Below are 27,873 nucleotides of genomic sequence, written 5' to 3' on the forward strand. Positions count from 1 at the left end.
CCACTGATCTGACTCAACAGTGGCAATTCTTATGTTCTTATGTCAGGAAACACGCTGTCCTAAGTGCGCATGCGTGCTTAGGATTTTATTATAGAGGATATATGAATATGTATAAGATTAATAAGATTATATTGTATATATATATGAATATATGCGCTTGCTATTCACCATATTATCTGTAATTGAAAGGATAATTCTAATCTTAACTTTCATGAATGGTGGAATCACTTTTGTGTCATCAGGAAATATGAAGAAATAATAGCATTCAAACAAAATAATATTGCCAGTTTTACTGGGATTTGGGCTCCTCTCGATGAGTTTTGTAAGGATTTAAATGTTAACCTTATATGACGATGACTCCATTATATATGGCTTGAGAGTATTCAGCTTATTGTATTGTACTATTCTATTGTTTTATTTGTACATTTTTGTATTTGAAAAATTTCTATAAAATGTTAAAAAAAAAAAATCATCGAGGATTGAGTGTACTGTTAGTGCCCAAGGTGTCCCCTCTTTATGTACTGACTTATCTATAGGTATTAGAGAAGCAGGGGTGGGATTATTTTATGATTTTTCCCACCAGGTTAGAGTATGTCATAATTTCCTCATTTTTGATCCAAAGAAGGTATTCCTTCAAAAGCTGTATTTTCGTCCAATAAAAAGGGTTTCATCTTCTTTTGTTTGTTTTATTGCTATTTCTCGCAGGTAGACGTTGAAATTACACACAGGGGATAAAAAGCAAAGAGATTCAAATGAAAATGCAACAAAGGCAGCGAGTTTCAATAGGTGGCAGCAGGAACTCGAGGAGGAGGGGGTTTAAAGGACCAACAAAAAGAAAGAAAGAAAAAAAAAAAAAAGAGCAGCAGAAGTTTGCTTATGTAGCTCTGACCACACGGTCCCGGCCGAGGCCCAGCTGTTGCTACAGTGAGATCAGTCCACATCGGCTAAATCTTTCGGGCCCAGCAGTGCCACCCCCCCCTCTCCCCCGCCCCGCCACTCATATCCAGCCCTTGCCAACCGACCCGCGAAAGTAAAGCGAAGCATCGCCCGAAGCAGACGTGGAGGGAAAAGTAACAATCGGAGCAGGAGGAGGGGAAAACGAGGGGGTGGATTGTCACTTCTGGCATCCGTAGTTTGGAGCGGGAGCAGGAAGGGAGAGAGAAGTTTTTACGCAGCCCGGGTCCAGCTGATCGTGGCTCCGTGCGGTGGCGGCGCGATGCAGGGTCGCCGGCAGTGGGGCGGAACGGCGCAGGAGGGCAGGGACCTCTGAAAAAGGCGCGCAGGAGGGTAGACATGGCCCGCTGGATCCCCACCAAGAGGGAAAAGTACGGGGTTGGTGAGTACGGTTTCCCTGCCCCCCCCCCCCTCCAAAGACGCGCTCTTAAGTCCCTGCAGTTTCCTTCCTGGAAGGAGTTTTCGCCCAGGGTTTTTTTTTTTTTTTTTTTTTCTTCTGTTAAATCTCGGTTTGATTTGAAGATAGAAATTAAATCTGGACAAAGCTGATGGCTTTGGCAATCAGGCGAGGGGATACTGTATTTCCCTGAACATTTTGTTTAGACGCCTCTAAACACACTGAAATAGCTGGACTTGTCTGTGAAGGGAAATCTGGACTTGACTTTGTTTGGGGGGAGGGGAGGGGGGAATTGTGGGATGACTTTTAGAAGGGAAGGAATGATGTCTGAGAAGGTTGTGCTATGTTTAAATCACTTTGATCGTCCCTTTGCCGGCGTCTATTTCAACTGCTTTGATTTGCCTTAAGCTGAAGAAAGGTAATTACAGGACCACATGCATAACCCCCCCCCCCCCACACACACACACACACACACACATCCAGAGGGGGGCAGCACGCTGTTAAACCTGTCATATAGTGACACGAAGGCAGCAAGGCGAAAAAAGACATGCGTTGATTGCTTTTTTTTTTTTTTTTGGTGATCTCAACTAATCTCACAGGAAGGCTAATGAATGACCTACACACATATGTACTGCAGTGTCAGCCTTACCAAAGATGTTCAAGCTGTGGCCTTTCCCTGTCACTGTAAACCTTGAGAAACTGGGATCTTTCCCACCTGTATGTGAGCTCTGCTTGAATTTCTTTTGTTAACCGTCTCTGAGGCTGGTGAACAATGGGTTTAGGGATGAACCAGACAAGGTGCCAACTGTACCATGTTTCTTGATGTCAGGCCACCTGCCAAATTACAGTAGATGTGATTATACACCACCTGGCACTTAAGGCACTTCCCATCTATATTTTCTAACTTCCACTGGAGGGTCCCTGTGTTCTTATCCTTCCAAAAGTTGAGTAGTGCTGGTTTGGGTTGTGATATGAAAGTGTTAAGAAACTGGGCAGCAGAATGGAGAACTAATGGCTCTCCCAGAACAGTGAGTGAGAGAGAGTTCCTCTGGACTAGTGGTAGGCAATTCCCGTCCTCGAGAGCCGGAGCCGCCAGGTCAGGTTTTCAGGATATCCACGAATATGTATGAGATGGATTTGCATGCACTACCTCCTTGAGATGCAAATCCATCTCATGCATATTTGTTGTGGATATCCTGAAAACCTGACCTGACTCCGGCTCTCGAGGACTGGAATTGCTTACCCCTGGCATATACTATTGTGCAGGTTTTTCCCACACACTAAGGCCATTTTTACCGCAGCTGTAAAAATGGCCTTTTCTATTAAAAGTCATCACTAACGATGGGTTTTACTAAACGGCGCTAGAGATTTTTAGCGTGAGCTGGCGATATAAAAGCTCTGACGCTCATAAGATTTCTGTGAGCATCGGAGCATTTACGTTGCTGGCCCACTCTAAAATCCTCTAGCATTGTTTAGTAAAAGGAGCCCAGCCATGTAAAAAAAAAACCAACAACTGAGTGAACGCTTACCACCATCCATTTTGTAGACAGTAAGTGCTCGCGTACTGTTCCTGCACAAATAAGTTATTGTGTGGTAATGTAGCTGTGCTAACTGATTAGTGCAAGAACACTCACTCTTTGCCCCCAAACATGCCATTAAAAAAAAAAAAAAAATCAGAATTTTTTTTTGCGTGCTGTTACCACATGGACATCTGGCATTTATCGCAGGATGCCTGAGCATGTCCTGCAGTTCACCATCTTAAGATGCTTTTAGGCATATGTTAACTCCTAATGCATCTTAGTAAAAGGGCCCTAAATTAATCTGTACCCTTCAGAGAGGAAGAAAAGATTTTAACAGTAATCATAAGCTTTAGTTCATATATCAGCTTCAGTTTCTGTGCTGGCCTTTTAAAGTTGCCAGCTGGCTACAGGTTGGCCCAGCAGAGTTGATCTAGTCCTAGGTTTAAATAATTGCATGTAGGGACTTGAAGTTCTGACTTCCCAATTGGATTCCCAAGGGCATGGGTGTCAAAGTCCCTCCTCGAGGGCCTCAATCCAGTTGGGTTTTCAGGATTTCCCCAATAAAGATGCATGAGATCTATTAGCATACAATGAAAGCAGTGCATGCTAATAGATCTTAATAGTAAACACACAATCCCAGGCTGTATATCACCTTCTTACGAAAACTGTGTTTTACCTTATACAAGTAGCCTCAGCCCCACCACTCCACCGCTATATCACTTTTCTATTGCGGGAAGAATTACGTGAGAGCTCATCATTGGCTGCTTATTCTAATTTTTCTAGTGGAGTTTACTAATTTTTAAAAATTCCTTTAGAAAATATTTCTTTAAATCCCACTCTAGGAGAGTTTAAGATACAAGCTAGAGCCCTATCTGAAAGGTTTAGGGAACGAGGATACCCAGAAAAGTCTATAAGACAGGCATAACTTAGAGCTAGATTTGCTCAGCGGGAGCTCCTTCTTCAGGAGCTTGAGTCATCCCAAATGGATGAAAAAGAAGTACTCACTTGCGTGCTTCCTTTTTCCAGAGCAGTAAACTTGTTGGTTACCATGATGAAAGGAATTTTTAAAAATTAGTAAATTCCACTAGAAAAATTAGAATAAGCAGCCAATGATGAGCTCTCACGTAATTCTTCCCGCAATAGAAAAGTGATATAGCGGTGGAGTGGTGGGGCTGAGGCTACTTGTATAAGGTAAAACACAGTTTTCGTAAGAAGGTGATATACAGCCTGGGATTGTGTGTTTACTATTTTGGTCTGTGATATCAACCAGGGCTATAACAACTAATAATTACGCCATATTTTGAATGCTTATAGATCTTATGCATATTCATTGGGGAAATCCTGAAAACCCGACTGGATTGCGGCCCTCGAGGAGGGACTTTGACACCCATGCCCTTGGGAAAACAGGACTACAGGCCCTTACAAGCAGTGGCGTAAAGATAGATCTGGATCAGCAGTCCAAGGAAAATTGCTCTGGGAGCACAGGAGATTAATAAGCAGTTAAATATCACCCAGGGCAAGGGGGATTAAGAAGGTCCAAGCTCATGCTTACCCCCAGATTATTAAAAAAAGAAACAAAAATTTTCTTATAAAGTGATTTAAGTAGACACACTTGTGGTAAACATTGATAGGCTGGACACTTGGAGGACAGCGGTGTAGAGGTTGTATAGCTTCATACCTTTAAAAAACAAAACATGAGGCTAACCTGGATCTCCCCCCCCCCCCCCCTTGCAGCTGAGTACATGGAGTTGTAATATTGTGTGGCTTGCCCTGGATCGGTAGCATGGACTATTGCTACTCCTTGGGTTTTGGCCAGGTACTAGTGACTTGAATTGGCCACCAGGCTTGATGGACCATTGGTCTGACCCAGTAAGGCTATTTTTATGTTCTTGGAAAACTTAGAACTTAGTCATCTTGAAGAGCAGGCCTTATTCTTCTATTGTCATTGAGCAGTATGGACTTCCTAGGGCAGCCAGGGTACAGTGCAACTCCATGCACTCTTTGCATATGATCAGTATATAAGCATCTCTTATCCTGCTGGTCATCCCTGTATCGGAGGTCTTTTCACTGGATGCATCTGTTCATTTAGGATTAGTAAGACTATAATTCTGTAAGAATGATATTATTTATTCTATTTTTTGGTGTCAGGTCAAAAGCGCACCGGGACAAAGGCGCGCCCAGACAATTGAGTGCAGCGCGCACCGCCGCACCACTCTAAATTACTGTTTTTAGTGCTCCGACGGGGCGCCGCGTTGTGGGGGGTGGGGGGGGGTTGTAACCCCCCACATTTTACTGAAAACTTCACTTTTTCCCTGTTTTTAGGGAAAAAGTTCAGTTTACAGTAAAATGTGGAGGGTTACAACCCCCCATAACGCCGGCGCGATGTCTTTTAAGTAAACTGGGGCGGTTCCCCAACAAAACCCCCCGTCAGAGCACCTAAAAACTGTAATTTAGAGCTGCGCGGCGGCGCGCGCTGTGCTCAATTGTCGGCGTGCGCTTTTGTCTTTCGCGCCGTTGTCTATGAGCCCTATTTTCTATACTGTTCTCCCAGGGGAGCTCAGAATAGTTTACATGAATTTATTCAGGTACTCAAGCATTTTTCCTTATCTGTCCTGGAAGGCTCACAATCTACCTGGGGCAATGGGGGGATTAAGTGACTTGCCCAGGTCACAAGGAGGGAGTGTGGGTTTGAACCCATAACATCAGTGTGCTGAGGCTGTAGCTTTAACCACTGCGCCACACTATGAGCACAATCAGATACAGGGCTCTCTGCTATTCATTCTCTAGTTTGTTTCGGACAGGCTCTAGGTAACTGTTACTAGCATCCTGGCATGGGCACAGCCCATAATATTTTACACTTCCTATACAGGAACAGGATATCTTTTGGCAGCATTAATGTAGGGGTTGAAAATCTCAGATTACACAGGCAGACACTCAAAGGAATGCCTGCTGTTTTTCTGTGTGTATATGACAATGGCAAATACCGTATGTAAACTAATTTTTCACTTCATAAAAGATTTGATTCCCACTGATCAGGCAAAAGGAAATTATTTGGTATAATTGACAAATCACAGTCCCTTTTCTTTCATAACAGAATTGTGAGTCCAGCTCCAAAATGTATAGGTTAACATTCAATCTTCGGCCATTGTTGTGTATTTAAACACCAGCAGCTGTGCATTTCTTATATTCAGTACTAACAGTGATGTAATAAGGAGAAGGGGCTGGGGAGGGCAGACCATCTCCAGGCGTCATCTTGGTGAGGGTGCTGGCACCTCTCTGTCCCCCCTCGCCATACTTGCCCCCCCTCCATACCTCTTTAAATCTTTGCCAGAATGAGCTGTTTATCTGGTCTGGCTCCCCTCTGAAATCACGTCTAGGTTGCGGGGTCAGGAAGTGATGTCAGAGGGAAAGCCAATGCCGGCGCAAGTAGCAGGCTGGAGAAACTGCTTACGCTGGTGAAGATTTAAAGAGGTATGGGGGGGAAGGGAGGGCACGAGTGTGGCATGGGGGTGGGGAAGGACTGGGGGGCAGAGTGGAGGGCATAGGGGGGTAACACCACCCTGGGCACCTCCTACCCTCACTATGCCACTGAGTAGCCATACCCAGATACTTGAGTGGCACTGTCTACCTGGTTGCTGATAATATTTAGACTGGTATCTGGATAGGTGGCCAATAAAAGGTAGCCTTTTTGCTGTCCTACCTTTATCCAGTTTCCTGGTTAGCACTCTGAATATTGCCAATAACTGGTTGCCTACTGGCTTTGTCCAGCCTCCATTCTACATTGCCCCAGAATAGACCGCTTTGAATTTTGATAAGGCAGTATATCAAATTTTTAAATAAACCTGAAACCTGAATAGTCTGCCTGGATTTTCAGATGCACTTTCTAGGTACGTTCTGATTAAAATCTGACTGTGACTCAGTCAGCAGGCCTTATCCAGGTAGGAGTCAGGCTGCCATTAAGGTGAGGTTGTATGTTTTGTTATCAGCCTGGAGACAGAAGTTTCATACTGCTCAACAGGATTCTTGTTCTAGCTCAAAGGTGCTGGAATCTAGGCCAAAAGGGTTCCCTCTCTTGACCTGCACCAAACTGAATGAGACAGTGTAGGAGCCAGCTCTGTAGGGTGACATCCATCTCTGGGTGTTCTGCCATCTAGGGAGGGGGTGTTTGCTACCCCTCAGATATTTTGAAACGTTAGCACCTTTGTCAGATGGAAGTGGACTAACGTCACATAAGAACATAAGAATTACCATACTGGGTCAGCCCGATGGTCTATCTAGCTCAGTATCCTTCTTCTAACGGTGGTAAACCCAGGTCTTAAGTACCTGGCTGAATCCCAAAGAGTATCAAGATTTTGTTCTACTGATCCCAGGAATAATTAGTGGCTTCTCCATGGCTTCCTGTGTAGTGGCAATGATTGTTCTAATTGCAGTAGGAGCAGCAATTAATGTAGTTTCACTGAGCTCACATGCACTGACAGGCTCCATCCTACCCTGTCTTCCCTGTAAAAGGAGGAATTTGTTGGCTCAGTATGCCCCATGCGAAGTGCCTCCTGCACTGAAGGGATCATGAAGTCCGTGGCTATGGTCTGTGGGGATCCTTATAATACGTAGTCTCGCTGCCTCGATTATTATCAAACAGCCTACAGCAAGTGATAATTTGGTTCTGCTGCTTTCATTATTGGTTCCTGATTGATCACTGGTCTTGTAGTCAATCATTGTCAGTCAATATTGCAAATGCAGGTCTCATCAATAATACAGTGCCTATAAAGTGCAAAAGCAAACTTAACACTTTGCGGTTGGGCAGTGGGGGATGGGACTTGTTGTCATAGCTTCCCCTATGCCTTCTCATAAGCTACATTGGTGCCTCTTATCTTTTTTCATAATGACTCTGTGAGGGCATACATCTGCCCTTATATTTTTTCCACCTTCCTCTTTCCTATTCATATTTGTAGTGCTACCTTTCACCCTCACTTTCATGTTATTGTCTTTTTGGAATCACATATACCTTTTCTTTATCCTTAGTGTTCTAGAACTGTAAGCTGCTGTGATGATTTGCCTTTTTGGTCACTCAGGTCACCGCCAGTCACTCTGAGTATCCTTAAACCTGCTCCAGCCTCCACAGTCCTTGGCCACATGCTGGCCACATCAGGATCCTTTTGGCCTACCAAGGGTTAAGCAAATGTCAACATTCATCCCCTCAAGGGTTGCCCAAAAGCTCCTGATAAGCTCTCTCTTTTCAGGCTACTAGCCTTGGAAATCTTGTTTTGTCACCCCTTTTTTCCTCGGGGTAAGTAGTGAGCTCCCAGGTGTCTTTGCAGTGTCTGTATGCAAACCTATTTGCAAATGAGTTTCATCAATGGTATCTGTTCGTGGCTTTAAACCCATGCTGTTTTCGGGTAGTGCGTTTTCACTGAGGCCTTCTTTAATTTGGGGGTTTCTGGTGACGGACGCACACCCAGTCACAGCTGCTTTGGAGGTGTTTTACCTTAATGTGGGATACTAAATGTTTAATAAACTGTAATGTATAATCTGACAAAAATGCCTGATCTCTCCGCCATTGCTGACTCATCTAATGTTATTTCCAGGGAAAACACTCTTGAGCTACAAGATTTCTTTTCACTGTTTCTTGAACTGCAGAAACAGAGATTTTAACTTGTTGAAAAGGCATGATGCTTCCCATTAACAAGCCATTAACCTCTGTTTCAACTTGTGGGGGGGGGGGTTCCTGACATACATCTCAGTTTTTCATATAGCTTTAGGCAAAGTGAGATGATCTGGAAGTCTACAGTGAGGTGTGCCATGAGATTGAGAGGGGAAGGATTGAAATTGGACCTAGAGTCTGCTGAAGACCCCTTCCTAAGGGTGCCATCAGAAGTGTCTGAGAACCTAATTCCAGAAGGATTTTTGGCATCCTAGGCAATGATAGAAAACCCTTGGCCACATTCTTCAGCTTGGAAAAGAGATGACTTGAGAAAGGGATAGAATAGAAGTTTATAATATCATGAGTAGGATGGAACTGTCAAATAAAAGGCATAGTAACATAGTAGATGACGGCAGATAAAGACCCGAATGGTCCATCCAGTCTGACCAACCTGATTCAATTTAAATTTTTTTAATTTTTTCTTCTTAGCTATTTCTGGGCAAGAATCCAAAGTTCTACCCGGTACTGTGCTTGGGTTCCAACTGCCGAAATCTCTGTCAAAGCCTACTCCAGCCCATCTACATCCTCCCAGCCATTGAAGCCCTCTCCAGCCATCCTCCCCCAAATGGCCATATACAGACACAGACTGTGCAAGTCTGCCCAGTACTGGCCTTAGACAGTTGTATCTTTCAAACAATATTAAAACAAGATGATATGCCATGAAATTTACACTGGGCAGACTAAAAAAAAATATGGAAACTATTTTTTCACCGAATGTATAATTAAGCTCTGTAATCTGTTTTCAGAGGACAGGTCCAGGGGACTAACATAATGGAAAATGGGTCTACTTTTTGGGATCTACTGTGTATTTGTGACATAACCTAAGGTTGCTGTTCTCTCTGTGATGGCCAATTTTATGGCGTCGTTATACTCGTAGCTATAACCAATCAATATTCATAAAAAATGCTCCGAGTGAATATATGACTTATATAGCTTAAATTTTATTCAGAGGCCTCAGTTACACCCCCTCCTCTGCTAAGTCAGTTCTTTTAGCGGAGAGCTCTGGGCAATAAATCGTCACTGGCCTCTTTTTATTTAATCAAATATTACATAATTTAAAGTAATTCTTCTTAATAATTTTTAGGACCAAGTATATTTAGAAGTATAAAATATGGGGCTAATAATCGAAAGAGAAAAACGTCCAAAAACCAGCCTAAGTCGGCACTTGGACGAACATTGTCAAAATACGTCCAAGTGCCGATAATAAAAACGGGTTTTGGATGTATTTCTAAACGACCTAGGCCTTCATAGTGCCGCTGAACAACCATTGCTAAACGGGGCTTTTGAGGAGGAGTGCCGAGGGCGGGAGTTAGGCAGGACGTGGGCCGGCTTAGACTTAGTCGTACTGCATGTATAACCGAAAGTTATACAGCCCAGGATCGACGGAACTTGGACGTTGTGACTTAGACCATTTAAAACATGGTCTAAGTCACAAAAACCCACCTAAAGTCACCAGTTAAGCACTGCAAACACCTAATACAGACCCCCACACACTACCCCAGTGATCACTGAGCCTCCCCCTCAACCCCATAAATATCGTAATCACACCTTTAAAATTCAGCCTCCAGACCATCATCACCTGGAGCCTGGCATAGGAAAGCCTATTCGTCTTGCACAGAGGTGGCTTAAGCCGTCTTGAGGGTTGGTTAGGGACCCATGGAGAGGAGGCCCCATGCCCATAAGCCCCTGTAATCCCTGCATTGATACTGAAACATGTGCACTCCCCTATACACTCCCAAAACCTTTTTGTATTGGCATATAAGTGGCTCCTGCAGCCATAAGGGCTATTAGGGTGGTAGATAAGTGGGTCTAGGGGTTTCTGGAGGTCTTTTGGGGGGCTCAACATGACCTATAAGGGAGCTGTAGTGAGATGAAGACATGGCACCCTTTTTGTGAAGTTCACAGCAGTGCCCTGTAAGGTACCCCACTATTTAGGTGCCATGTCTGGGTGTTCAGTCCATCACTTTGCAGACCCTTCCCATGTCCAACAGGGCTTGTTCTAGGTGGTTTTGACTTGGACGAAAAGTTGGACAAAAATGTGGTATAAAGATGGATGATGTAGCGACTTGGACGATCAGATCGGCAGGATGTATACTTAGACGATTTTCGAAATGAAAAAAAATTTTGACGCATTTTGTGAAAATGTGTCCTAAGCTCTTTTTTACTTTGGACGACTTGTGACTTGGATGAAAACGGACTTAGACGTTCCTTTCGATTATGCCCCTCCACATAATTTTCAACTTAGCTTGTTAGGTAGCTTCATAATTTTACGACCTGGGAGACATGGAGTCCAACATGTTTCGTAAATGCTTTTTCAAGGAACTCCCAGTGCCGCTAATGTCATCTGACTCTCCCTAATGCTTAGAGCAAATGCTCCTCACTAAAAGAATTGATTCAGCGGAGGAGGGGGTGTAACTGAGGCCTCTGAATGAAATTTGTTAAGCTATATAAGTCATATATTCACTCGGAGCATTTTTATGAATATTAACCTAAGGTTAGCCATGTAGAATCACACCAAAGTCCATTCAACCAAGTATCTTTTCCCTGGAAGTAGCCAGTTTAATGGAAAATCGATGGAAAAAACCTCCATTGCTATAAGTCATTATAGCAAAGTCACAGTGAAACAATAGGTCTTATGAACACAACCTTCTAAACATAATTTTTAACAAGAGGAAAAGATCTCAGATGCCTCCACTGACATTTAACAATGGTTAAATCAGCCACTAGCGGGTCAAGGTATCTTTCAGTGATCTAAAAACCTCTCACAACTTCTATTACATATGTTCACAACTCTTAATAGATGAACATTAGAACTGAAAATCGACACTTAACTTTTTAATATTAGCCGATGGCCCGACAGGACCCATTTCGCAATATTTTTGGCTTCTTCAGGGGTCTAAATTAATGTGCGAATAGCTCTGCATTAACTACTGATCAAAATGGCGCCATAGGTAATAGAAGTTGTAAAAGGTTTTTAGAGCAATTAAAGATACCTTGACCTGCTAGTGGCTGATTTAACCATTGTTAAATATCAGTGCAGACATCTGAGATGTTTTCTTCATTAAAAATTATCTTTTGAAGGTTGGGTTCATAAGACCTATTGTTTCACTGTAACCTTATATTCTATCATGATGACCTCGGTGTCTTCTCCGGCAACTTCTTCAGGGATACATATGGTTATTGAGAAGGAACATGAGGCATGGTTTGTCCTTAGCTTGATTTTAAAACTATAAGTCTTTTTTTTTTTTTTTCTTTTAAGGGGGGGCTGGAGTCTGCCAATTGTCAGTCTATTATCTAATGCTTGGGCTCTGTTTAAAAAGAGTTTTCTTAGCTCGTCTATTTTTTCCTTTCTATCCTATCCATTTTAATGGTGTTCCTTTCTTACATTTATGTTGCAATATTCGATACTTGTGAATTTCTTTGATAGTTTAATTATGGTATATCAAACAACAACAACGTATTATTTCTATTATGCTAGCTGATGCACGCAGCGCTGTACATTAAACACGGAAGAGATAGTCCCTGCCTGATAGAGCTTACAATCTAATTATTAAAATGAACAAACATAAACCTTGCTCCCCTTCCTCTTGCTGTTGCGGCTCAATAGGCAGTGATATTCTTTTGGATGGACCATGGCAATGAATAGGAGATCATGGGACAGATTCTCTAAATGGCGTCTGGCATACCTAACTTATAGGCATCACTTTGCGTGGCTGTCAGGCATGCCTAGTGGCACCTCAGGGAACTTAGGCATCTCTTAGGCTGTCTTGAGGTAGGCCTGGCCTAATTTCCCTACCTCAAGACAGCTAGTCCACTTTTAAAAGTAATATATAGAAAAACATAAAGAAACAAAAACATAAAGGAAATACTTTATTTTGATATTCTATTATATGTTTTCCCAATAGATGTAATTAATGTAGTTTTTTAGTCAAGTTTGTATCATATTTCATTAACTACCGTATATACTTGAATATAAACTAAGATGTTTGGGTCTACTATAACTGTATTATGCCTCTATATGTTCTAATGTTTTAATTTTTCTTTTATTGTTCGATTTTTGAAAAAATTAATAAACTTTCATGGAAAAAAAAGAAAAATGGCCCCAAAATGGAGGCTTTGGTTTATATTCGAGCCACCACCAATCTGTATTAGCTGCAGCACCAATGGGTATTTGGCGGTCAGTGACTCAGGGTGGGGGTATGTATTGCGGATAGCGGCGCCCCACCCTTCATAAGCAGGATAGTGACCAGTGTCATACCAGGGAGAGGGGGATTTCGCTCCAGGAGCTCTGACAACTGCTCCAGGAGCTCTGACAATCGATGCTGGCGTCAACCTTTTCCGGGCAGCAGCAATGTTCCCAAATCACTGCTCTTAGCATTGGGCCTTCCTCTGTGCCAGGTCCTGCCTTTGCGGAAACGAGAAGTAGATGGGACCCGACAGAGAAGAAGTCCCGACGCCAAGAGCAACGAATTGTGAAGATTGTGCTGCAGACTGGAGGGTGACAAAGAGAGAGGGGGGAGAGGGAGAGAAATGCTGCACCCAGTTGGAGGATGGGGGAGAGAGAGAGAGAAAGGGAGGGAGGGAGAAGGAAGACCAAGGAAGGGAGAGGAGACAAAAGAGAGATGCCAGACCATGGGGAAAGAAAGGATGGAGGCAAAGAAAGGAGATGCCAGGCCATGGAGGAGGAGGAGGAAAAGATGCCAGGGCATGGGGACATGGAAGGGGACAGATTCCAGACCAGGGAGAAAAGAAGGAGGGAAGGAAAGAGAGGAGATACCAAAGCATGGAGAGGGAGGGGGAGATGGAAGGGAAGGAGACTGAGATACCAAACCATCAGGAAGGAAGGGAGGGAGGGAGGGAAAGGAGATGCGAGCATGGAGGGGAGAGGGAGAGATGGATGAAGAAGAGAGGAATTCGGAGCAGTGTTGGAGCTTTAAGTGCTCCTAGCTACGGTAGAAACATCTACCCCATCCCACAGTCACATTCATTTCCCTTGCCTTTTCCCCCATTCACAGCCTTCCCCACACATTTCACCTCCAGAACTATTAGGGAAAGCGCAGATTCCTGCTGTGAGTGTGGCAGCAGTAATAGCATGTGAATGAGCATGAAGTTAGGTAAGCATATGCTTCAAATGGAGTGGTTTCATGGGTAAAGCTAGAGCAGGGGTGTCAAAGTCCCTCCTGGAGGGCCGCAATCCAGTCGGGTTTCAGGATTTCCCCAATGAATATGCATGAGATCTATTTGCATGCACTGCTTTCATTGTATGCAAATAGATCTCATGCATATTAATTGGGGAAATCCTGAAAACCCGACTGGATTGCGGCCCTCTAGGAGGGACTTTGACACCCCTGAGCTAGAGAGTTGCCAAGTTACCCAGTTCCAGGAGAAAGATTTCTGACAACTCTATCCTGGTAAATTATGGGATCTGATTTCAGTGGGTAGAATCAGAGAGTACAAAAAACACACTGAAAAGGACTGCAAATTTAAAAAAAACACGCTGGCTAAAATACTCTCATAACTTGGCAGCTTTGGAGATATTTTAGAAAAGAATCTGCATTGACAGATCCACTTCTGAATACCAGCAGAATTATGTCCCAGCTTGGACACCTCAATTCCGTTCTATGTTCTGAATATAATGGGGCTCAGTTTGTGTATGAGAAGTGGGGGAGGGGAGGGGGTTCCTATAGAATTAGATCACTCAGTTATTGTGATCTAATTTGAATGTTCTTGGTTAATATCTCCAAACCCAATTCCCAAGTGCACTGAGTAATCCAAAGGTTTGGTCATTCTTTCTCTGCTACCCAGTTGGTTAAGAGAGCCTTCCTGTCTCTGGCCATGTGCATCTTTAGCTGCAAACATTCATTCATAGTTTTCAAAACTTCTTCAGTATGGCATTCATTTCCTATTAGAGGCAAGGCTAAAATGTATTTGTTGTTTGGGATCCTCTCTGCATGGCCAAGTTTACTAAAATACCTGAAAAGAAATAAAAAGGTGTGTTTGGATGGCTAGGGTTTTTCCAGTTCCCTTGTTATTCCCTACCTGAGCAGCATGGATAGATTCACCTTTTGTCCTGTGTGCTTGTCATAATTAGATTGTAAGCTCTTTCGAGCAGGGTCCGTCTCTTGCATGTTTAATGTATAGCGCTTCATGCATCTGGTAGCACTATAGAAATAATAAGTAGTATTGGACTGTAAGGGTTCCAATTTCATGTATTACAAGTACATAAAGCATTTAATTGAGTGTTATTGGGTTTTTTGCTCTCTGGGTTTTCTTTTTTTTTAATCTTTTGGTTACTAACTTATAGCCTGCTTTGCCAAGCCTTATGTTTTCTTTGTTAAACAGTTGTAAAAAATAGGGTGTGTGCACTGATACTGCACACAACTCCCTGTACGAGCCCTGTGCCTTCAGCTGTCCTCCTAATACAGTACAAACCAGGCCAAGCACATGCTCATCCTGGCATCCACACTCTCTGTAGGTGTGTCTTGCTGGGCTGAAAAGATGGGAACACATAAGCCCCTATTATCAAAAACTTCACTGGCTGCCCCTGGAAGCACGAGTTTTGTTTAAATTATTTTTGTCTTTGTTATAAATCAATATTTGGTCTGGCCCCTATGTACTTGGTTTCTCAATTTAATCTGGATAGTTCTATTAGGCCCACACGTAGAATTCATATGTTCACCTATCCGACAATAAAGGCCTGCCGCTATAAAAGATTCCTGGACAGAACTCTTGCCTTCCAGGCAGGTAAATGGAACGATTGGCTGGGTAACATTATCATGCATTCCTCATCCTATTTCAGTTTTAGAAAATCAGTAAAAACGAATTTGTTTAATTGATTTGTAACCTAAGAATTTTATAGTTTTTTTTTTCACTTCTTCCATTCTGTAAGTTTGTATTAGATGACTTTGTACTGTGACCATTTCGCTGACTGTCCAGCACCTCTTTTTGTAAACCGCCTCGAACTATCATGGCTTTGGCGATATATAAGAATAAAATTATTTTTATTATTTTCCATAAGTCACCTGGGCAATGGCTACTGCACAGCTTTCAACATGTGGACATGCATCAAATGGTATGAATTCCATAAAGGAACATATCTCGCATAAGGAAGGCCAATCTTCCTCCTTTCAAGCAGTGTTGTTAGAGCAATTGGTTTGTAATTGGTATAATCTTCATATGCTCAAGCTTGAAATGAAACTCGGTATCCTGCTTTTGCAGAACAGTGGTGTGTGCTGATAGCTTCTAGCTTCTAGCTCCCAGCTCCCAGCTCTGCCTTTCTAAGGAACCATTATACTTGAGGGAGCCTAGTTGAGTCATTTAAACAATCAGAGGGATTCAGTGCAATGCATGATCACAGGAAGCTTCTCATCCTCTCACATTGCCTATTGGCATATGAAAATTAAATCAGGTCTTGCCCAAGCCTCATGCCTCCCTATTCCTCAGTATCTTGATTGTAAGTTATTTAATAATTTTGCAAACACCTGCTATTTTGGTCTTCTTCCCAGGTCATCTCTCAATTTTCTTTCACTTACAAAACAGTTTGAAGGCAGTTGAATGAAAGAAGAACTTTTATTATTAACAGTAGGCACAGCATAACCTGGTTCTACCAACTTCTTCAAATAATCTGTTGCTACTTTTTTCCTAGCATGCCCTAGTGGCACACTGTTAGTCTTTCCATCCCAGTGGAAGTTGTAAAGAATTATACAAAAGGGGCCGAAAATGTCTATCTGCAGGCAAAATAACTCTCTGAAAATGTTAGCAGAATGGGATGAAATTTGGCATGAAGGAAAAACTGGTAGAAAGGCACAGTGAGCTTGAAAATGGGCCAAAAGAGAGCAGGGGTATTTCTAACAGAAGGAGTTCCAGTTTCTGTAGCACATGTAATACTTTACATTTCTCAATGTTGAACTTCATCTGCCATTTTGCCGCCCATTCTTCTAATTTGTTCAAGTCCCTTTGCAACTTTTCGCAGTCCTCTGTAGTCCGAGCTCCATTAAATAGTTTGGTGTCGTCCGCAAATTTTATTATCTCGCACTTCGTCCCTGTTTCTAGATCATTTATGAAGATATTAAATAGCAGCGGCCCGAGACCGAGCCCTGCGGGACACCACTCGTGACCCTCCTCCAGTCGGAGTAGTGACCCTTCACTCCTACCCTTTGTTTTCTACCCTCCAACCAGTTTCTGATCCATCTATGTACGTCTCCTTCCACCCCATGGTTCTTCAATTTCCGGAGTAGACGTTCATGGGGCACCTTGTCAAAGGCTTTTTGGCAATCTAGATATATGATGTCTATGGGGTCTCCTTTGTCCATCCGTTTGTTGATCCCTTCGAAGAAGTGCAATAAGTTCGTTAGGCACGATCTTCCCTTGCAGAAACCATGCTGGCTGGTTATCAGAAGTTCATGTTTTTCAAAATGTTGATCGATGTTTTCTTTTATCAGTGCTTCTGCTGAATAGTTCTCAGAACTTAGGGTCCGTACCCTTGGGGACAGTCTTGCCCCAGGTTCATCCGCAGTGGGCTTGAGTGCAGACTATGTAGGTCCCATGGTGGTTTATTATGCCCATGCCCCCTTTTGGTTTGCACCCAAGACATTTTGAGCATGCAGTGTTATAGAATAGCATATAGGAAGATGCGTGCGCATATTCAAATTAGTGCTAATTAAGTGCCACTCAACTCCAATTAACCTCAGTAATTGGTTGTTAGCAAGCAAAATCTTAAAATACTGTAGAATTAGACCCGCTGTGCCACTGAAAAGTCAGACTTTTCACAGAAACGCTGTAACAAACAGCTGAGTGCCTAATTTCAACTAGAATCCTATTCTGTCCAGCCAACGCCTGATTCAATGCCTAGTGAGACTACAGACCCTCTATGTTCCTATAACTGCCAGTCTCTTGAATCTTTTTCTTGCAGGAAGTAGTAAAGGCTATTAAGAGCTATTAAGGCTTTTAAAGCAGTGATGTCAAACTAATTTTGTTATAGGACAGCTTTGGGGAAAAAGGCACTACAAGTAGGCCAACTGCCTTGAGGGGAGGGTGTGGCAGCAGCTCTTTGATGTAACAGCAGACCAAGGGTGGGTAAAATTATAGGGGTATATTAGCACAATTTCAGTACAGTTAAAAAAAAAAAAAAGCAGATATTCCTTTTTCCCAACACTCATTCTCAATGATTCCTCCTTGTGTCCAACATTTATTCTCTTTGCCCCTCTCTTTATATCCAGCATACACAGACTCTCAATCCCTCCTTGCCTACAGCACATACTCTTTCTCGCTTCTCTCCTATTTGTTTTAAAAGTAGTTCTTTGTAACTTCATTGAATGTCCCCTAGTCTTTGTGTGGTACAGTGGTTAGAGCCATAGCCTCAGCATCCTGAGGTTGTGGGTTCAAATCCCACACTTCTCCTTGTGACCCTGGGCAATTCACTTAATCCCCCATTGCCCCAGGTACATTTGATCAAGTGTGAGCCTGCCAGGACAGATAGGGAACAATGCTTGAGTACCTGAATGTACACTACTTAGGTTATAAGTGGTATACAAATGCTAAAAATAGATAAATTTGTACTTTTTGAAAGAGTAAAATAATCAATTCACTTTTACCCGTTCAATATCACTCAGGATTTTGTAGACCTCAATCATATCTCCCCCAGCTGTCTCTTTTCCAAGCTAAAGAGCCCTAATCTCCCCACTCCTTGTCTCCATCACAGCCAGGAACATAGGGAACATGAACTCTTGTGCCCACTGATGGCACCCTGAGCAACAAGCTGGGGAAATAACTGAGCTTTATCCCTGCTGCAGCAAATACACTGCAAGAGCACTATGACTAGGAGAAGGGAGAGAGCCAGAGCTCCAGACAGAGCACATCTGCAGTGGGTCCAGAGGCCTACCTGGCAGAGCTTTATAAAACCCTACCATTTATACTACGTAGATGTTTTCAAAGCTTTTTTTTTTTTTTTAATTAAAAGGAAGGTTACCCAATACCTTTTATGAAGCATCTATTTGAATTATTCCCATGTGTGCCAACTATAGACCTAATTCACTGTTTCTTGACTAATATTGAGAAGAAAAAAAAAAGTTGGGATAATGTTATTCCAGTTTTACTCCGGCTTCCAGTTGTTTATTGTATCCAGTTAAACATAGATAGTCTGTAGTCTGTAAGCTTCTCAGGGACCCTTTTACTAAATAGTGGGTTTTTACTGCGCACTGAGGCTAGTTTTATCTCAGCAATACCTAAAATGGCCATGCTCTAATTTTACAGAAAGTGACAGTAGGAATGACCAAATGGATGAAGCTGAGAGATCCAATATACAAGGTCCTTTATTATAAGAGACACAAGTCTCAGAAGATAGATTACCACACTTCCAATGAATGGTATCTGAACTCAAAACAGGCCGTGTTTCGGCACTATTGCCTTCATCAGGAGTCCAGTGAAAAGCATATAGATTCCTTAAAATGTTTAGTGAGTACCCAACACAGTATCATAAAAACATAAACACTTGTCTCGATGTGTGTCCTTCTCTTGGAGCTGCTACCAAACAAATTATATTTGGTTTTCGATTTTTGTACCACACACTAATTTCCCTATTAGCGCAAGACCATTAAAAAAGATTAGTCCGTGAACCCTCACTGCCACCTATTTTGGAGGTGCTAAGAGCTCCATGCACTAATTGTGCCCTAATCAGCATTTGCTAATGTAATGCAGACTTGCCCATTCTCCATCCCCAGCAGAAAATAAAAAATAATTTTTAGGGTGCAGTTTACGCATGTACATCCTAAATTTATTGCAGTAATCACTTTAGTGCTTACTGCAGCTTTGTAAAAGGAATAAGAACATAAGAATTGCCGCTGCTGGGTCAGACAGTCCGCTCACGCAGCGGCCCCCAGGTCAAAGACCAGTGCCCTAAATGAGTCTAGCCTCACCTGCATATGTCCCAGTTTAGCAATAACTTGTCCAACTTTGTCTTGAATCCCTGAAGGGTGTTTTCCCCCTATAACAGACTCCAGAAGAGCGTTCCAGTTTTCTACCACTCTCTGGGTAAAGAAGAACTTCCTTCGTTTGTATGGAGTCTATCCCCTTTCAACTTTAGAGAGTGCCCTCTCGTTCTCCCTACCTTTTGTTTATCGGGATTGCCCCAAGTACCTTGGCAAGGGATTGGTTTCTTATATTCCAGTAACTTTTGCTTGGATTATCCCAGAAAGGATTCTTGCAGTTACAGCTGGAGATAAATTGCAGATTTGAAAATGGCAGATCTAATTTGTGGAATTCGCTTTTCGTTTTTGAAAATAGTTCAAAATATGGTTATTTAATATGGTACTAATCATTGCCAAAAAGGTTTATGAATCATTATTAACCATGTAGTTTTGGGAAAGCTGTTTATTGTCTCTGGGCAATAAGGAAAACTCAAATTATTAAAACCAGCTATTAAATATTTAATACAAAAGTATCTGAATCAATTCAATTTTAATCTTATTTTCCACAGTTCATTTCATTACAGTACTTATACAAATTACCAATACTTAATTTATTAATAAATATCAGAATAATTTAGTCAGTGAACCTAATCCCCATCACTCACACTCACTTCCCAACTTTCACACACATATTACAGTCATTGTGATTATTTTTATCCAAAACTGGATCTTGGTTAGTTCATGAGTTCATTAGTCCTGGGCCCCATTTTGGCTAAAACCGGTGCTAACCACAACAGTATGAAAATATACATATACATGGTGATACAGTTGGGTTATATATGGGCCTGCATGAGTACAAGAAGCTCTGTGCTCAAACAGTCAATAAGCAAAGAACAGAGGATCCCTGTGTATGAAACTTATGGCTTATTGTTACATTCAGTTACAAAGGCCAAGTTACTGGAGCCGAGTCTTAGTCTTTGAAGCCAAGACGCAAAACAGATTCAGCACATAAAGCCACAGTAAAAAAAAGGCTTTTCAAGTAACATCATAAAAGAAAAAAAATGGTACCACATGCTTTGGCTTCTGTGCTGCCTGAAAGTGTAGAAAGGCCAAGACAAACTGTTTCTTTACAGTAGAATGATCATGCGAGCTCAGACACCTCAAACTTTATTTCAGGGCAGTAAAACATTGCTATAGATTTTTCTAGAAAGAAATAAGTACTCAAAAACTCTTTTTTGGCTCAATAAATCCCTTTATTAGTCTTACTCCTACTTTTCTTTTCTTTTTTGTCCACCACCACATTCCAGACCTCCCCATCTCACAAGCACTCAACACAAGCCCCCTTCAACTAAAGCAACCATGCATACGCACATGAAATGCTCATGGGGGCGTATTCTGTACTGGCTACTAGTGGGTGATTTTAGTATGTCTAAAGAAAGCCTAGCTCATAACTTACTTTTGTTTTATTCATGTTCCCTTTCTGCACACTAACTTCTGTTCATTCTTGAGAAACTGGAAGCAGGCTGGCTGCCCATCCGGGTTTATAGAGTTGATAACCCATTGCCAGGGTTTCTTAAATGTTTTTTTTTTTTCTTTTTATAAACCCACTATTTCATTCTGAAATTGTCATTTTTTGCATTTCATATGTTGAGATGCTACTATTATATTTACTGTAAAGATATTACAGAATAAAGCCTTAAAACATTGAATAGTAAAGAATGGGGTAATTATATGATAAAAACAAAAATTCTGATCAATCTCTTAAACAATTTTTACCATTATAATAACAAATACTATTGTGTATCTTATCTCATATGTTACTTCTGTATAGATTCTGTTATATATTGTTCTGGTTTTTACTTTGAGTAAATGAAACTTGGGGTGGGCATATCATAGTTATATAGATGTGAATCCTTAGAACCTCTTATGATATATGTATCATTTCAAGTTCCCGTCATGTATGTGGCTTATAATCATTTATGCCCACCACCCCCTACCAATAAATATTTTTGCTCAAAAATATATTAATCTAAGTGAATTAATTTATTGAATTGATAATATTGCCCATAAGTTTTTAATCTAAATAATCCATAAGTTAAAAATAGTGTGTGTACATATGTTTCCTGGCAGAACCCTTCAGGTGTGATGTGATGATTATAAGCGACATACATGACGGGAACTTGAAATGTTACATATATCATAAGAGGTTCTAAGGATTGACATCTGTATAACTATGATATGCCCACCCCAAGTTTCATTTACTCAAAGTAAAAATCAGAACGATATATAACAGAATCTATAATGAAATAACATATGAGATAAGATATACAATAGTATTTGTTATTATAATGGTAAAAATTGTTTAGAGATGGATAAGAATTTTTGTGTTTATCATCTAATTAACCCATTCTTTATTATTCACTATTATATTTACTACAGGAAATGATTAAAAATGCAAAATAAACACAAGATGATTTAACAGCAGAGGTGTGCTTTTAGGCTGGATTTAATTAGGCCAGAGAGTAAAGTTTATTCCAGGCACACAGCACAGCAAGGCAGAAAATGGAATCCGCAGCTGGCACTGGACAGGAACGGCACAGATGAGTGCTTTACTATGTGAATGGAGTTCCATTGGAGGGGAGTAGGGAGCGTTGAGACACAGTAAGGAACTGCAGTATGCATGAACTTGTAGGCAAAGCCGATGCAAGAGAATTAGACACCCCAGGTCAGTGTTTTTCAGTGCAAGGCCCCCAGAGACCTTTTTGGCAGCCCTCATTGTCTTTCGGAAAGGGGGGAGGGTTCTGCTTCTCTGCCTCTCTACCTAGGATCAGGACAGAAATGGAAAAGTAGAAGGGGAGGACTGCAGGCTTCAAGGACAAGGCATTTCTCAATAGACAAAAAAGAATGCGTTTGGAAATGCTCACAACCATTGAAGGTACACCCCAATGAAGTTTGAAAGTAGGTTGTGTGAATCGATATCATTGACATACACTGGTCAGCAGTGTTGTGGCTCCTCACGAGAAGATATTGGGTGGCTCTCCTTCAGCTCATTAGAATCCAAAGTGGCCACAGCTTAAAAAGAATAATGAAGACCACTGCCCTAGGAGAACCTTCAGCCTTGTCCATCCTACCCCCTGTTATCTTTCATGCCCTAGGCCCCCACCCCCATAATTTACATTAAACTCCCAAATCAATATTATCCCAACCTCGTCTGTAAAAGTGCACAGATGGAAATCACACTTTTAAATATTAATATTAAACTTTGTTTTATATGTTAATGTGTAATGAAGGCATGATTACAACAGTGTCATAGCAGATGAGAGCAAACAAGTTGGCCCATTCAATCTCTAGAATCTATCAGTCGAACTCTAACATGAATATTTTGGTGCATTTCTGGAACACTAACATTTGAATACTGTTACCTGTTTACATACTAGAGGGAGGTCTTCCTTCTACCCCAAAATAGCTCTTTGTCTGGCACATCAAAATACCATATATACTCGAATATAGACCAAGATAATCTTTTTTTCCCACAAAAAAGGAGGAATAAAGGGTGACTCGAATATAAACCAATATTAGAAATGTGGGTGATTCTGGTGAGAAAGTCTATAAAGTCTAGACATCCTTGCTATAAGTTTTAACATTTTTTTTTTACCACAAAACCACACAACATTTATAATAACAGTAGTTTAAATAGTTCCTATGATTTGAGGATTTTGTTCCCACATCCCCTAGTAGCTTGAAAAGCCTTTGAGAGAAATATATGGTATTTTTTGGAATTTGTTCATGAAGGTTTCTTAGTGGCTGCAGTAACATAGAACCAGGATGGCATGAACAGAAAAAACCTCAAACAAATTTGTATGCCCTATCCGGTCCACACATCCAAACTAACCACTCAGCTCCATAATCCCCATTTTGCCCTCAATTTATTAACCAAGCACAGCAACATTTGCAACACCCTCCCTCTCGTTGAAGACAGGCACCACTGTCCTTCATGGATGCCCCCCTAATCCGGCATCACACTTACCGTTGAAGAAAGCTGCTCCTGTGCTGCCTCCAACGCTGAAGAAAGCTGTCAGTACTATTCCCATCAGCCCTATCCAGTGCATAGGAACCCAAATGTGTGTCTATGTTAGATCACAGGGGGAGAGTGTGGTGCAGTGGTTAAAGCTACAGCCTTAGCACCCTGAGGTTGTGGGTTCAAACCCACACTACTCCTTCTGACCCCAGGCAAGTCACTTAATCTCCCCATTACCCCAGGTACATTAGATAGATCAGTGATTCCCAACCCTGTCCTGAAGGAACACCAGGCCAATCGGGTTTTCAGGCTAGCCCTAATGAATATGCATGAGAGAGATTTGCATATGATGGAAGTGATAGGCATGCAAATTTGCTTCATGCATATTCATTAGGGCTAGCCTGAAAACCCAATTGGCCTGGTGTTCCTCCAGGACAGGGTTGGGAACCACTGAGATAGATTATAAGCCCACTGGGACCAACAGGAGAAAATGCTTGAGTACTTGAATAAATTCATGTAAAACCATTCTAAGCTCCCCTGGGAGAACGGTATAGAAAATTGAATGAATGAATAAATAAGTAAATTTAATAAAGCACCATTTATAATCAACAAATAATGAGGGGAGAAACAGGAATGCAAAATAAGTTCATAGGAGCGCTTACAGTATAGAAAACATAGTGAGAGAGAGGGTATTGGTATAGCTGTCCTTGTCTGCTGGGTCCTGATATGTACCTAAAGTCCATTAAATCAAGAGTGAATAGATAGGATTTGAGGCTCTTCCCTGATTATTTTTATAGGAAGAAGGGAAAAGCCTTCCAAACAGAGAGTGAAATTGCCATAAGGCAAAAAAAAAAAAAAGTCTTGACAATGGTAGACACTTGTATTTCAATGGAGAGTTGGTAATAAATAAATAATGTCAAGACAAATAAAATAATCTACAAGACATTGCAGAAGCAGGTCACACAAGTGATAATAATTAAACCAAAATAATTTTTAGTAATCCAAAAGCCTCAGCTGGATTTAGTTTCAGAAGATTGGTTTCGAACCATGCCACCATTCTGCTCTACCAAGATTGGAGGTTCAATCATGAGAAATCTGGTGAAGGCTAGTGTTAAGAAAATGTCATCTGCATAATAGTAGGCAGTGATCCCCCAAGGCCTGCCTACAGTCGTGAGCAGGTTAGAGAAAATGTTGGATAGTAAAGGTACAGGAATCAAACCTTAAAGTCAACTGGGTGGAACTAGCAGAAACTGAAGACAGCCAGTCTGACAAGAAGCAAAACATGGAGAACTTACCCCCAAGGCCTGCCTACAGTCGTGAGCAGGTAAGAGAAAATGTTGGATAGTAAAGGTACAGGAATCAAACCTTAAAGTCAACTGGGTAAAACTAGCAGAAACTGAAGACAGCCAGTCTGACAAGAAGCAAAACATGGAGAACTTACTCCATCAACCCAATCTCCCTAAACTGGGACAAATGTAGTTGGGAGAGGAAGTGTGTAAACAGAGAGAGTGAGAGATAAAAGAGGGTACCACAGAGAGGAGAGGTGGCAGCCCTAGTAGGAGTGAACTGTGTGGAGCAGCCTGGAGAACTAGTGGCCTCCATGTCCTTCTAAGGAAAAGGCCACCATAATTCTATTTTCTAGAAGTTAGAATATGAGCCAGCTGAAGAGAGAACCATTTGACCCCATCGCTAGAAAATAAGTGTTAGTGAACTTCTTGGCATCCTGTTTCCTTTGAGATCTGCCTGTATCCCTGAGGAATTGCCACCTTCATCTGCCAGCACTGTGCTTATTTCAAGTAGCTGCAGTTCTACAGTTGTCTTGGGCACATGGTTTTGTTTCTGTAGAAGATGCTGGATTTTCTGTAGTGGATACACGTCACGGTGAGGTCACACTTCCTCAAGAGTACCCACTTTATTTGTTGTAAAATGATATTGATGTTTCGCTGCCACCGACGCTGAAAAAAGCCGATACTACCGATGCTGTATGGTGATCCGGTGCGGGACCCTGAGCATCTGTGCATGCTCAAGGCATGCTGGTGAACGTCTTCTCTGAGAATCTTAGAGAGCAGGCAGGCTTTGAGTCTGCATGCTCAAGGCCCTGCACCAGATCACTATACAGTGTCGGCAGCAGCAACTTACTTCAGGTTCAGTGGCTGCAGCAATAGCTTTCTTTGACGTCAGTGGCAGTAGCAGCAACTTTCTTCAACAGTAAGCTTGATGCCAGCTGAAGGGGGGGGGGTGTCCATGAAGGATAATGGTGCCTGTATTCATCAGGAGGGGGTGTATGGTGGACAGTATTTATCCCAGCGGCAGGGTAAGGGGTACGTACTTGGAAGACTACAGCCCTGGTGGTCATCAAATGTTGAGTGGAGGAGGATAGCTAATGGTCGGGTGGTGGTTTGAACATAAACCGAGATCCCCATTTTTGGGTCCAAAAATCTCAGTTAATATTTTAGTATATACGGTAGGTATGTACTTTACAATAACACTGGAGGTACAACAAATTCAGGTCTAGATTTACCACTTCAGATTTTCTTCAGTGAAATGGAAAAGGTGCTAGGAAAAAATGACTCTTTGCTATGGAGGCAATCCAATTACTGAAGCCTTGAAAGTCTTATCTGTCAGAAAGTAGAAAGAGTGTAAGATTGCCAACCTTTGGAGTCCACTAGGTGAACTACAGTGTTTGTAAGCTGTGCTTTAAAGCAGCCATACCAACTAGATCCTTGAAATTATCAATTTGCCTGTTCCCTCCTTGGCTCTACTCGTTCCTCATTCAGGAACGATATTGTATTTTTTCTATTTTTATACTTTTCTGGAATCTTAATGTGCACATTTTAGATTTCACAAAAAGCACATTCTAAAAGCGAAGAAATAATAATGTTATTCTGAATCATCCTAACAAGTGGTCTGTTTAGGGCTACACAGAACGAGCCAATAGAAATTTGAAGCTTCAAGCTGCAGGGGGAATTTAATGGTTTCCCTGCTCTAATCACTACATACCACACCTACTCCCATAAGAGTTTACAATCTGGTAACCTTTGCCTTCAATACCTAGTGAGTCACAGGCAGCATGCTATCTTTGGCATGAATTCAGACTTCCTCACAGACGGGAGTGTAGAGTGCTAAGCAAGAAGAGCGCTAGGAAAGAGGAATATATTATATTTTACAATAATATCGCTGAAACAGCTCTAGAGCAAGAAACAGCGAGGAACGCTTGTATAGCTGTCAGCTTTGCTTTGACTGCAGAGGCTCTCTGCTGCTCTTGGTCTAACTGATGATTAAGCCAGTCCGGTCCAGAACAGTCACCGTCTTCTGGCATCACTTGACTCTCTGTGATTTGTGCTATGTGATGCCTGAACTGGTACATGAAGGCAACAAGTTTTTGTTCCTTTTCCACAATGTTTTGCTACATTGAGCCTCCAGCAACATAAATAAAACAATAGCTGCAGAATTTAACCATTGAGTTTTACCATTCAATCGCCCTATCCTGGAGTACATCCATTGATCCTAATACCTCAAACCCAGGCCAGGTTCTTCTCCACTGCAATGAATACTGAATATACTCAAATATAAACTGAGATTTTTGGGCACTGATCCACCCTCCTCTCAAACCTGTTTTCAGGCCTTTGCCGGGCCTGCCATGAGACCTGGTGGTCCAGTGGTGGCTAGGACAGGAGGGATCCCTCCCGCCTCCTGTCCCAGCCCGATTTGAATTATTTTTTATCTCCCTCCCTCCTCCCCCGCATACCTTAAGTATCCCTGGTGGTCCAGTGGTGGCTGGGACAGGAGGGATCCCTCCTGCCTCCTGTCCCAGCCCGATTCTAATTATTTTATCTCCCTCCTGCATACCTTAAGTATCACTGGGGATCCAGCGGTTAATCACGGTAGGAGCAACCTTCCTTCGCTTCTGCCCGTGCAATCTCTGATGTCCTTTCCCAATTGGGCTTATTCCACCTTCTGGTACGTCCCCGTTCAATTGTTCTAACTTGTATGCAAATAAGGACTCTCAGAAGCCTCCTCTTAGTCACAAGTCCTGGTTGTAAGTCCAATATAGGTTAGAAAGTCCTGTTTAACTTAAAATTTCCTTTTCACTTAGGGGAACTTTGGCAGCATCACCCATTGGGATAGTTCTATCCCATCACCCTAAACTAAAAGGATAGCTAGAAACCTTCCCTTCCCTCATACCCATTCCTTGTCTTGGGTCTCTTCTGAGATTTCAGGAGGGGACTACATATTGTTTACAAACCCATGGGTTTAACCTGCAGGTTTGAAACCATGGGCTTGTGAAATATAAGTAAAACAAACAAAAAAAAGGTTGTTGGTCTGTAAGCATGTGCAAACCATCTACAGATGGTCTGCGCATGTGTTGGGATTGCTAT

The 27,873-nt window shown here is 42.0% G+C and overlaps 1 protein-coding gene across 4 annotated transcripts in view; it reads left to right on the forward strand.

The window, feature by feature from the left end:
• The window catches only part of DOCK5 (dedicator of cytokinesis 5), a 271,412-nt gene that overhangs the window by 18,953 nt on the left and 224,586 nt on the right, over nucleotides 1-27,873 (forward strand). Inside the window, exon 1 of one of the 4 annotated variants that reach the window (XR_004539947.1) lies at nucleotides 941-1,336. The exons of 1 other annotated variant lie outside the window; for it this stretch is intronic. Coding sequence is in view for 2 of the 3 variants with exons in the window: in XM_033950083.1 (XP_033805974.1) it covers nucleotides 1,294-1,336 (43 nt within the window). In the remaining variant the exon portion in view is untranslated. Of the gene's footprint in view, nucleotides 1-940; nucleotides 1,337-27,873 lie in introns of those variants that run through there. 2 more of the 4 variants (XM_033950083.1, XM_033950082.1) reach the window with 2 other exon arrangements.

The sequence above is a fragment of the Geotrypetes seraphini genome, chromosome 6 (assembly GCF_902459505.1).
Source record: "Geotrypetes seraphini chromosome 6, aGeoSer1.1, whole genome shotgun sequence".
NCBI classification, from domain to species: Eukaryota; Metazoa; Chordata; class Amphibia; order Gymnophiona; family Dermophiidae; genus Geotrypetes; species Geotrypetes seraphini.